Below are 13,506 nucleotides of genomic sequence, written 5' to 3'. Positions count from 1 at the left end.
AGAGGAAAATGAAGTTTGCTTTGATGAAGATGAAGAAAGGCTTGGAAACGTCCGCAAGATGACAACCCTCCAGAGGTGAAAATTCTAAGACAAACAAGAGGCGTCCACTCTCTGTCATGTCCTCCTCTATTTTTGGACTTCACACTTACCCTCTAGACAAACTCCTCCCCACGACACTCCAACTGTCACCTTTTCCTTTGTCAGTCTAAATTTTACGTATTTACAAAACCCGTAACCTTCTGCATTCCAATAGCATCCTCCTTCAACTAAAGAACCACCACACAATCGTTTGACAAGAAGCAGATACGTATGTAGAAATATACTTCTGGAGAATTTCTCGTAGATTAACGTTACGGAGTAAAGAACACCTTCAGAAGTAATAATAATGTATTATTATTAATAGTATTAACATTTAAAATATAAATGTGGTGACACGTGTGCTGAACTTAAATCAAACCAACTTTCGACTGCCACCAACGCACCTAGCTGGAATGGACGATTTTCGCGGGAACTTAGGGGGGCGGGAGAGGGCCCGGGCCCGTCCCACCCTTTAAGGGGCCAAATGTATAACTTTCAATACTATTTGAATAAGTATACTTAAAGGCACAATAAAATAGATGTCAAATTAACACTACATGATGATAATAGACTGTATGTAACTTTAAAATTATAATTATTAAGCTTTATAATTTCTTGTGGAGCTTGTATACTCAAGATTTAACATTTTCCTCTTGAAAGACAATCAATATTTCTGGATGAAAAGTAGTGAGATGAAGTACGTAATTTACCCAATGTTTCACATACAAAGTCTAACAATAGAAATATTAGCAAGTAACATAATAGCAGACTGCCAAACAAAGACCTCAATCACGGAACAGCTAAGAGTAAGAGAATGGGGGAAAGCGAAATATATCAAAGTTGTGGGAAAAAATTAAATATACGCGCTAGCATGGTTCAGATTAGGGGGATGGAAACAACTAAGAAAGAGAAACGAAACAGGGGAAACGATATGTCGTTTGTGCGATGGGGAGGAGACGGACAAGCATATCCTACTGAACTGCCCTTCTACGCGTGACCTAAGGGACAAATGGATGAAAAACTTAACAGGGAAGGAGGTGAGAGAAGTGGTAGACGACAGAGTAAAGATAAAGGAAGCGGGCAGCAAGTGAGGAAATACCTGGGAGAAGTAAGAGAACGGCGGGGGAAAGCTATTAGAGAAGGAAGCGAAATGAGTGACCATGCTCCAGAAGAGCCATCTTTATAGTGTAAGTGTGTGTAAAGTAAAATGTGTGCGTTTTTTGATGAGAGTACAAAAAAAGAGAAGTGGGGCGAGGAAGAAGGAAGAAAGACTGGAAGAAGAACTGTTGAAGGAGGGGAAGAATGTGTATATAGGGGACAAAGTAAGAGACAGCTTAAAAGAAAACTAAATGTAACAAAATATTGTAGAAAAATCAAAACTATGTAGTGTGTACAGCCTATGGCTCGCACAAAAAGAAAATAAATAACTAACTAACATAAAATGTTTTACACTAAATCAGGATAATCCATCTATATAATATTTATAAATTGCATTCATATTCGTTTCAATATCTTATTTCACTTAGCAATTTAGTTTTCTTTTTGCTGGAGCTTCCAATAAAATACTCTCCGCTTAGTCTTATGGATTCCATTATCCCAGCTTTATCCATGGTCATTTTGAAGCTTATTGTTGGCTTCCTATTGATTGAGTTCGTGTTTTAAGTCCACTTTTCGCACAGTAAGGCTAATCGGGACTGGACCTACAGTTTATAGTGGAATCCGAACCACTATGTGCCTCCACCGGAGTCGAACCCGGGACCCCTTGATTACAAGGCGACGACGCTACCACTGCGCCATCGGAGAGGCCTTTAGCATCCTATTGAGTGTTCCATTGTTTGAATTATTATTATGCTTAGGTAAGACAAGAATTTTGAGAAATGCATTTTTACTGTGTTGTGTACAGTGGGATTCACTAGTAGCATATTGCTCGTCAAATTGTCCATGACTATTTCCATTAATTTTTCTCCTGCATCCTATGTGTTTTTAAGCGATGGTTTTTTATGTGTACTGGTGCAGAAGTTGTCAACAGCTTGTTTTGAGTTTTCTTTAAATTCTTGAGCTCTTACTGGGTCAAATAAAGTGCACGAACATGGTGATTGATAATGTGAACGGTAATACTCATGGATCCCACTGTACGATCTGTGCAGGTTACTTTACAGCCTTGCACTTTTAATCTTTCTCAAGGGCTTTCTTACATCCTATTTTAACTTTAAGATAAGGGTTTTTGATAAGAGAATTTTTCCTTGTACAATTTGAAGGGTGCAAAATGGCCATATGTACCGACAATCCCAAAAATTTTAATTCATCATCATAATCAAAGTTGTATGTAAGAACCACTGTGCATTTCAGCTTACCCGTGCCGTACGAGAAAATTACATATGTGAGGGAGGGGGCACACTTTCTTTAAATCACTTAAATTCAAGAAAAAATACATTTTGTTATTGAATTGCTTCTTGCTTTTTTGTTTAGAGAAGTTGAATTATTTATTAATTATAATGATTACAACAATCACCATCATTAATAAAAAAAGAATAACCAATTATTACATGAGTGTCACACCCATATTTTATCATTCGCTAAAACTCACAAAAAACATAATAATTTCTTTGAATGCTTCTTTTTTATAGAGGGGCAGTTGTTTATTAATTATAATAGTTACAAAAAAAGCATCATTACCAATCAATTGTACACTCTGGTATGAGTGACTTGAATAACACGCTTTTTAAGATGGCGCCTGAAACGTCCCACAAGTGCATTTTGCCTTCTATTTAATTACATTACATTTATGTGTTTTATGAACAAAAGTAATACAGAATATTCAGAACACCCTAGGGAACAGTGTAATTTATTTTCAATTTTTATAAACATTTTCACAGTTGAAAAATTGAAAAAATAGAGGTGGTGGGCCTGACAGCCCCCCTCCCCTCCCCCTCGGGTAGTGGCTGATCCAGAAATTACTGTTGGGAGGTGCGAATTTCAGAGTCGGGTACCTCACCGACACTACTATTGCACTGCTTTATATGAACAATAGCTTGGATATGCTTATTTTAGCAGGAGACAACTATGCTCTACGGATTAGCTCTTTTAAGGGGTCCAGGGCGAATAGATGGGTATTGTTGTACAACATAGCAACATATTGCAAAGCTCCGATCCGTTCTTTAAAATGTACATCTCAAAGTGCATAGATACAAAATCTTCAGGCATACGTCAACAAAGGTATTATGAAATGTAAATACCGTATTTCTTCGAATTCCAGGCGCACCTTTTTCTCGGGTCTTTCGTCTTGAAAATTTAGGTGAACCTTGGATTCGATGGCGTATTGATCAGAATAAGTATGCATTAACAGGGGTAGAAAAATACAGGATGCCTGAAAATATTCACCTGCTGCCTGAATTTTCACATTCAGTAATAAATGTTTTTTTTTTTTTAATATTTCTAGTTCGCTTATGGAATTTCCATTACCTTTTTTAAAAAAAAATAACGAGCAGAGTTTTTTAATGTTTGTGTGTTTTCTGTATCACGTGTAACATTACATCATAATAATAATCATGCCATTATATTTTTTCACTGTTGCTATATCCGAATATGGAGATATGGTAGAGTCGGCCATAAATTAGAATTATTGCATAGTTTTTCATGTTGTTACCAGTTGAGTCTTCTTGAGGAAGGCCACTCTCGTGCAACAAATTAATTACTTTCAATCCAATTAAATTAATAAATTAAATGTTTTAAGGTCATATTCAAAATGTGTAGCTTTATCTTAGTTGGATCCATGGCTTTCTTATAACATATTTACAAATTAAAAAAGAGTTGGCTCCCTGAGGGTAAATATCCCATGGTATTAGTGTAATATAGAATGAAATATTTGCAAATTTCAGTAATCAAGTTTTCTCCTTGATGTTTTACCTAAGTACAAGCATTGGTTAAAAAAGTCACCCTTAATGAAATTTTGTTTCCTTTAAATTTGTTGTGTTAGAACAATCAATATTTCACAACAAAGAGTCGGTCTATTTTTAGTAGTGAGCTCCGTGATTTGTTCTTATGCTGGTTAGGTGTTCAGTTAGCCAGATTTTGCAAAGTGCACATCAGACTGATATTAAAAATGGAGAGACAGAAGCGTCTCTCATATGATGCAGCACTTAAACATAAAGTTATTTTGTGTGTGCTGAGGAATTTGGAAATTGTGAATCCGGTCGACCATTTACCGTAAGTGAAGTGTCTGTCGTTATCAGCTTGTCTCTTATACATGGGAAGAAGTGTTACAGTCTCCTTCCACTCCTGGATGATCTGGGAGTTAATTCTGCAATGGGAGGAACATATCTGCCAATTACTTTGTAAATTCTCTCTTCTCGCCCTTCCTTGCACCAGTATATGGCCATTCTGTATTTGATTATTTGGTCTTCATTTGTGGTAATGTTCTTTTTGCTACATATGGTGTATATTTTAGGTAGTCTTTCCAGATTAGTCAGTGAAAAGAAACTATCGCGTTGTAGATTATGAATTTGTATGGGTTTATATAGGAGTCTGAATGTATTCGAACCTATTGCTACCAGTTTATTTATTACAGGCTCAGCTTTTGAAGTTACGTCATGCATGTCATCGTTGCATTTCTCGTAATTTCACATCCATATATTTATCTTCCTTTACTCTTCTAAGATTTTTCTCTGAGTTTTATCTGTAGGTGTTTATTATCATTCAGCTTAACCTTTAGGATTATAAAGTGGGTGGCAATCGTCAATTTCGCCTTATCACACAAGCCCTTCAGAGAGTTTATCGCAATACTGGTCTATGTTTCCAACTCTGTTCTTGAATTACCTTCCATAACAATTATTACGTGATCTGCAAAGTCTATTGTGCCTCTGATCTCCTAAATATGTCCCAATTTCTTTTAGAGATGGCTCCAAGTTTAGATTCCACAATTCGTGACCTAGAATGGATCGTTGCGTTTTTTATTTTGAAGCCGTGAAGTTAGACGTCTGATGTGCTTTCCATCCGATGTGGTTCGTGGGCAATCTATGTCTCTCAAGATCCTGAAAAGATGGGGTCAACTGGCGTTGGTACAGGTGTCAGTTCAAAGCCTCACAACGCCGTAAACGTCTGTACCATCTGTGAGGGCCTCTTCTTTTCAGTTGGAAGAGGGACGCAAGGCCATTTGTATCTTGCAGCCTTGCGCCGGAGAACCAACTGCAATCGACTTGATATATTGCTTGCAAATACACTCGATATAAATGTCGATTGCATCTGTGTTTAAAAAGATCTCGCTTTTATGTCCACAGCGATCTCTTGTAATACACCATTCTTCCTTTTGAGTCCAAATACTGACATGTTTAAATCGATGGTAATAAAAATTGCACAAAGCACTTGAAATACCTATCACTCAACCTAACCTACAAGCTTAAGGAATTACTTCGCAGACCCAAAAGAAAGAACTGTTAGTGGTCTTACATTATACTATCTGCATACCTACATACACACTAGCTATCAAGACTTACTTCATTACACACCTACATTTGCCTGAAGCGACATGGAAAAATCTCAGTGATTACTGTTATGGCAAGCTAGCCAAGTTCACCCCAGCATAACAACAGTGGATGCCGAGCAAACATAGGACCTTCCCGACCCAGCAATATTCCAGAGCAGACGAACTCGTACTAGCAGAGGCATGCCCATTGTCCTAGGTGGAACTTCCACGAGGTCTCCTACCAAACTGTAGGGAGAAACTTTATCAGAGAGATCCCACACTTTTTCTTGCCATCCGAATAACAAGTATCCATGACATGTAAGGTGTAAACATTACGTGTAAAGTGCTTTTAATTTTTTTTTAAAAAAAAATTGCCTTGGTTAGCAATTATAGTGTGTTTAATATGGAAACAAGGCATAATCGTGTTACAGCAAGAATCCAAGTTACTTCAGGAAAATCCTGTGTGTTATATTTTGTTAGCTAACAAAATATAACACACAGGATACAACTAGTAGATGAAATAGCAGATAGAGAGAATAACTAGCATTAATTCTGCAATCTAATCTATTAAGCTGTATACAGCAGCGCTGATGGGATTATATGAGTTCGCCAGGCGCCATCTAACTGAAATCTGGTTGGTAGGCTTCGGAACTATAAGACCTGTTGGCCACAGGGTTTATCTATTTTACAGACAAACTCGTTTGAACATATATAGCATTATGAGGGTCCCTTGTTCGAATGCCGGCCTGGGAATGGGTGTTCTTTGTGACTGTCCCATCATCTTCATCTTCGCGAGTAGCCAAAAGTGGCAGAAAAGCAAAGTAAAATAAGCCAAATTATTGTAGCATTAATAACATAAACACGTCGTTTCGGTGACCGAGTGTGTTAAGTGGCCGACTTTCGATCTTGCCACAGGACTTCCCGTGTTCTAATCTCGATCTGGGCACGGGTGTCCTTGTAAGTGTCCTTTCTTTAATTACATCATCACTAAATTCGCATCATCGCTATTAGCCAGAAATTACAGAAAAGCAACTGAAAATATTAAAATTCAAAAAATTACGTACTACTATCCTGCAGCTGCCAGCATATCTCCATTTTGAGTGGAAATCCGATGTTTAAGCTTTATATATATAATTCTTATGCGTGTCTGGTCGTCAGTTCTTGGATGTAGTTTCATAGCGACTGTAACGAGCTTCAACAATGAACAATAACTGTTGCATGTTAATCATTGTTGTGCTGTTTTTTGTTAGGTCACGATCACTTACAAAATGGTCTAGAATGTACAAGAAGAATTTTCAAACGTAAAGTGCAACGTCCTGCTCGAGAAAGGGTGCCTACTACACCTACACGAGCACGTCAGCGGGATGCAAGTCTACTAACGTGGCTACGATCAATCAGTAGCACCATACGCTCTGAAAAGTTTTACCCATTATGCTAACCTTTTCTCCAGCGGTGGTATGAGACTCTATTTCACTCAGGGTTCGGGAACAAGTACACTGTCCAACGTTAGAGAAAGTTTAATGAATGTAGCTGGATACACCTATGCAACTGTAAACGTTGTAAGTTTAGCACCCGCCCGTGTTGGATATTACACTAGCTTGGGCAATATATTACCACACAATGGGGGAGAATGGCTTCTGAAAACTGCCATAAACTGGAAACAGATACACTGCTGCTGCTGTCCTCTGGAGTTGTATCCTTAGCTCCAACAAACGTCAGGAAAGTGCAGTCCTTTACTAGCGCCGACTTCTGTACCTGCAGGCTTTTACAGGGAACTGTTGGCTTTCGGGGAGCAAGGGCATCTATTAGGGTCACCCTCACGATAACCGTAGTATTTCACCTGACCTGTAATTTTACCTTCTGGGCGGTTGCCTAGAAACCCAACGCCACACTACCCTGGCGGGGTGCCGCAGGTTGATAGGGGGAGGAAACCTCTCGCAGCAAGCGGAGCGGGTCCTCTCACTCTATAGTGGAGTTTTTCTCTCTCGCCAATAAGCGGAGTGAGGTATCTCTCACTCGAAAGTCGAGTGGGTTCTCTTGCCAAAGGCAGAGTTCAACCTCTCTTGCTGGATAGCAGAGTGCACCTTCCTTCCTTAAGAAGCTTGGCCTCTCGCAAGAGCGGAGTGCTCCTTTCTTCCGGGTCAGTTGGTAAAAGACATCTTATCGTGAACCGACCTGAAAGCCAACTGAACAAAATCTTCTCCGCGGCTGGTTATATAGCCTCGGTTCAAGTAGCGCCTCTAGCGCCGTTCACGCGAACTACGTGGAACCGTGCTAGAGCAGGCAAGGTCATCTCTACGGCAGACAATTGAACTACGTGCTCAAGGCACAAACGATAAATACATATTATTATATCAAACGTGTGCTAAACGTTAATATACAATTATAAAATAAATATTACATATTCCTTGCGACCACGCAGAGCCTGATTAACATTACAACTCAGCATAATATGCTAACACAGAGCACCTCACCTCATTAATACCATTTACAATGAATGGTTAATACAAATAACGTTGACAGAAATATCAATGAACATGGAATAATAACACTCAGAACTAAATAATTGTGATGATCTCGCAGGATCATTACAAAAGTAAATATTGAAACTGAACATGAAGTTAGTAAATCTGTGGACTTAGCTAATTTTACTTTTTTGTTTTTAGATAGCCATTTTGACTTCGTTGCTGTATCAGTTCATTTTGAATTTCAGAACGCGGATAATTATTGTGAATCTCATTTTATTGTGTACGTCTGAAATGTTCTTGTGGTAATTGGTCATATTTCGAAAGAAATTTCACCAAATACGCGTACGTGAAGTTTCCTTAATTTTCTGTTGTTTCTGCTGTGTATGTTTCTCGGCGTTCTCGAACCGCTAAATTATGAGAAGTCAAAAATTGTGTTTATGCTTATCAACCTTTGTAAGAGAACGTTTCATTGTTGTTGGTTGGCTTCCTGAATCCGGTTTATTTAAAATACTAAGTAGTTGATGTATTCATTCAAATTTTAATGTTTCACCAGAATTTATAACCGGTTAAAAACATAATGTTGTAGTTTTATCTCCCACAAAAATCAGCCCTTTCCATCTATTTTTCTCACCTCTATTTATTATTTTTTTTTAAAAAAAAAAAGAAATAACAAGCCCATGGGATGCGAGGCCCCTTCGTTCACCCTTTGCTACGCCTCTGTTGTAATCATAATTCCTCCCATTGTCACGGTAAACTGAAGGTCAGATATGAGGAGTTAAAAGAGAAAAACAAAGTAATAAAAATGCATTATGTGCAGTGTTCTCATATCCGATTCTCTTTTAAGGAACCTTGTAGACTCGTCGTTCTGATCCAAATTTAAACTGTAGGTCCAGTTCCCATTAGCCTATCGTGAGCATACACTGGACTTCTCGAGCCTGTTAAACGTGGTGAAAAAAATACACAACGAATGAGTCTTGAATATTACTAGGCATACTAATATATATATATATATGACAGTTGGGAAGCGCGATCGCCAACTCCTGAGATTTCTGGAAATATTTAATGAAAATCGAATGGTGAAGTTGTAGTGATATTTTACAACAAAATATATTGTTACAGCAATCAGTATTAGTATAATTATTATTATTTGAAGTAGAGTTACATTTAAGCTTACAGTTTATTTTACACTGATTTAACTATAAAAATAGTTTTTGTCCTGCAAGAATTGATGTTAAGTGTTCGGTTAAGCAAATTATATGAATATGGAAATTCCAAATGTATGTCATTTTTAAAAAATCATAAATAGTAGTAGTAGTAGTAGAAGTAATATAATAATAGTAATAACAAAAGTAAAAGCAGTAATAATAATAATAATAATAATAATAAAAGTTTCTATGACTGCCCCCCTGAGAAAAAATCCTGCGGGCTCCCTTGGATCGCCCCTTTCGCCCTCCCCATGGATCCGCGTTTGCCCTAGGGTATGCTAGGGTTGAGAATGAATCTCTCCCGAGCAGTTCCGTAAACTAGTCTATAGGATACTCACAAGTAAAGGGCCCATCACAACCCATCCATTAGCCATAGGAACTCTGACTTGTTTATCTAAAAGTTTGGCTTTGTGTGGTAGAACAGGCCAGGGAAATAGTGACTTCTGCTTCGACTCGATCGGAACCGACAAGTGCTTCAAGTGCGACGAAATCGCGTTTGTAAAGTGTGTTCACTGCGAGATGAGCATTTGTATGACGCACGCACTGTTTTCTGAACTTCACATTGATTGTATCACTCTTTGAATCCAATTACCATGTTTTCTGCTTCCAAATAACAAATTACTTTCAAATTTCATAACAAAATGTGTTATTATTTGGTTTTGTTCAGTAGTTGGACATTCATTTCCTCTAAAAATCTCATCACTCTATGTTTGGAGTGAAACACTACTGCTTTAGAGTATTTCAATAAACTCCCATGTTAACTTTGAGACCCCTTATCTCCTTAACCTCGGACCCATCGCCCCTAATACGTCACCTGTACCCAGAGGCGTCTCGTGAACGCATTCGGTGATTGCTGCGCATGCGTCAATTGTGGAAAAATGGACAGCTTGCTCTGCGACGACATTCATGAGCATTTCTACATTCTAATTTCTTCATATAGGAGAAGTAGTTATTTTACACCAGAGCGCTGAACTAAGCTTACATTTCTTGGATCTGAAGTAAAAGAAAGTAATAATTATTTTCCCACAATTGATGCATGCATCACTTCAGATCCCAGAAATGTAATATAAGCTTAGTTCAGCGCTCTCGTGTAAAATAAATACTTCTCCTAGGTATGTGAAGAAATTAGAATGTAGAAATGCTCATGAATGTCGTCGCAGAGCAAGCTGTCATTTTTCCCACAATTGACTCATGCACCGCATGCGTTCACGAGACGCTTCTGCACCTCAGTTAAGATGAATACTTTCCAATAATATATTTTTTCATTTCCTCTCCTTGCAGCCTGTTCCCGTCCATCATGCCGCACCGGCGTATCCTGGACCCGAGCAAGGGGCCGATCAAGAAGACCGCGGCCATCCGCTCCCTGCCGAAGCTGGAGGCGGACGAAGGACCCCGGCGGGTGATGAGGCTCTGCATGAGGCTGGACGTGGTCGCGGCCTTGGAGAGCCTCAAGAAGACTCCCAAGCGGCGTCAGAAGAAGGAGTCGGAAGCCAGGTTCAAGTGATCACGCCTTCAAAGGGACCTGAAGTTTTCGTTTCAACCGTCGACGCACGGTCTCTCTTTCTGTTTTAGCTATTTTGCGCCTCTTTTCTACCTCACGACGTTGAGAATGGTCGATGAAATGCATGATTGGTATATCTAGGATATGAACTTGTGACCTCTGGCTTTGTAGCGCGTGCTCGCTCCGGAATCTCGATGTTGTTATCAATGACCCCTGGTTCGAGACCTTCCCGTGAAAGATAGTGTAGCCGTCAATTTAATCTAATCATTATTCATCTTCACTTTCATGAAGGGCAGAAATATAACGCAAAATACAAAAAATACAGATACATTTTTTATTTAGCAGTAATATCAATAAGCTTAAGGAAACAAAATAAATTGTGCAAATATGCTTGTGTGTTTTCTTTTAAATATTTCTGTCATTCTTGTGTAATCGCGATAATGAACATATGCGATGAAACTGGTGAAGAGAAAATTCACAAGGCAACAGCCATGCCCGGACCCAGGATCGAACCTGAAATGTATTTAGTAGCGAGTTCATGATTCGACCACTCAGCAAGCTCTGTCAGCAAGGTGGAATTTTAGAAGTTTAAGGGTGCACGTTTTCGGCTGAATCTAATAGCGCAAGTTGAAGAAAATGAGGAGGGCAAGATCGATATAAACAATATATTATGTTATATTAAAAGTCAATTTGCTAAAGAGGTCAAAAACCTTCCTACTGAACGTCTTGTGTTAAAGACAAGGTGTGCAGAAAGTGGTGTATGTGAGTATTTTTAATTTGTAACTACGATATGTGCAACATATCTGCAGAACTGACAGGTAAATTACAAAGTCATTATAAAATTTGTTCTCTGAAAATCAAATCCATAGATATAGAAACTTTAAAATAATTTAATTTAGCATGGTATCGACTCGAGACCAGGCGAGACTTGGCAGTGTATCAGTATCGTCGCAAGTTATAAATTCCTGACATGTTCGCGGTCCCGTCTCGGCGCTCGAAATATATAGTACAGTGGGATCCATAAGTATTACCAAGCAATTTGTCCATCACCACGTTTACTCCCTTTGCTTTATGCAATGAGAGTTTCAAGAACTGACACAAAACACCAAACAATCTGCTTACAACCTAATACGTAGGATGAAGATAAAGCCAACGAAAATAGACATGGACAATTTGTTGAGCAATACTTATGGATCCCACTGTACGTACAATAACATATACAACGTATCACCGGAAGAACTTTCATTCTCTGTTTGCCGCCTCGTTTCAACGCTATGAAAAACGTTATCCTGAATATATATGCAACCACGCAGAACAGAATCACAATTGCCACTAATGTGTTGAATATGTAATTACTATTAAAAAAATATACGACTTGCCTGTAAATAACCAGGTAGATAATCGCTTCTATGTCTGAGGAAGTCTCATAGGAAAGTTGATTATATTCAAATTTTTCAATAGCATACCAAAGTCTCGAACGAGTTCGAGAGTCTCGGTGTTTGAATTTGAGTTTCTAAGACCACTTTATGTACAGATAAGCTAATAGGAAGTGGACTTACAGTTTAAGCGGGATCTGAGCCACAATGCGCCTTCACCGGGTATCGAACCCGGGACCCAGTGACTACAAGTCTCGTTCTCGACTCGACTAAAACAAGTCCGTCTCCGTCTCGGTGGTATTTCGAGTTTCGAGACGAGTCTTGAGACTTTTCTAGTTCCGGTACCATCACTACATGCAGTTCCCATGTCCAATAAATACTATTTAACGTGCGATCAAGTGAACATCCAAATCGAATATCTTTGTTCATATTTAGATACATCTAAAAATTAAAACTTGCCTAAATTTAAAAAAACATTATTCAATCTGAATATTTATACAGTTATGAATAACATTGAAATAGCATGAGAAAAACGCCAATATTACATTAACAGCAGAAGTTAACAGAATTTCTGTACATAAGATGATATTTAGGGGAAGTCAAACAAAAGTCCCTACTATGCATTGTTGTTTACCACAATTTACTGTATGTTGTTTCAATAAATACACTGTGAAAAATCACGTCAAGGGCAGTTAAATGTTATTCTATCCAGTTCACGTATGATTTGTCATTTATAAGAACCCGTGAACGGATTTATACGTAGTAAAAATGTGCTAAATATGTAAATACACATTTAGTTATTTTCATCAAAATATGGAGTTGAATATGGATGAAACTGTGAATTCCATTATTATTATCCTGTGTTTTGCGATGAAGAACTACAACGATATGTTGTCCATTTTTTCCTGAGCCAGCATTTCAAGTACAGGTATATTGCTTTATATTAAAATAATTTTTGAGAGCCCCAGTTACAACCTTAGGTGCAGATGAAACAGCACTCCTTTGAAGAAACAATACGTACATTAGTTTCGTCTGCGTTTTCTCCGTTATTTTTGCCTATCATAATTAAATGCTTCGTTTTCAGCACAGTTTTACCTGCGTTATGGTTCCTGGAATTGTCATCACATTCGCAATATTTAAAAATGTCGCAACAAAATTTCAACGTTTCTTCCATACCATCCATGACAACACGCTGCTATTACGTAGTACTACTGAATGTAAACAAAGATTTATACTACATAGAGCGGCAGGCACATATCCAGAGGGGGGCTTAGGGGGCTCGAGCCCCCCCCCCCCCGAAAGTTTTAGGTTTACACTAGATAAAATGAAGTTTTTGATTTCTTGTGGTGTGAAATAAAATAATGTGACAATAATTTAAGGAGATAAATAATTATCGAGGCAAGACGGAGAATGTTCC

The 13,506-nt window shown here is 38.3% G+C and overlaps 1 protein-coding gene across 1 annotated transcript in view; it reads left to right on the top strand.

The window, feature by feature from the left end:
• LOC145986619 (coiled-coil domain-containing protein 169-like) overlaps positions 1–11,605 on the top strand; it is a 71,335-nt gene extending 59,730 nt beyond the window's left edge. The window contains exon 7 of the mRNA XM_083120845.1: positions 10,494–11,605. Coding sequence (XP_082976971.1) covers positions 10,494–10,716 — 223 coding nt within the window. The 3' untranslated portion in view covers positions 10,717–11,605. The remainder of the gene's footprint in view (positions 1–10,493) is intronic.
• The last annotated feature ends 1,901 nt before the right edge of the window (positions 11,606–13,506 follow it).

This window comes from Lepisma saccharinum, chromosome 4 (assembly GCF_977018435.1).
Source record: "Lepisma saccharinum chromosome 4, izLepSacc3.1, whole genome shotgun sequence".
NCBI lineage: Eukaryota > Metazoa > Arthropoda > Insecta > Zygentoma > Lepismatidae > Lepisma > Lepisma saccharinum.
Note: the sequence above shows the minus strand (reverse complement) of the source record. Positions and strands in the feature narration are given on the sequence as shown.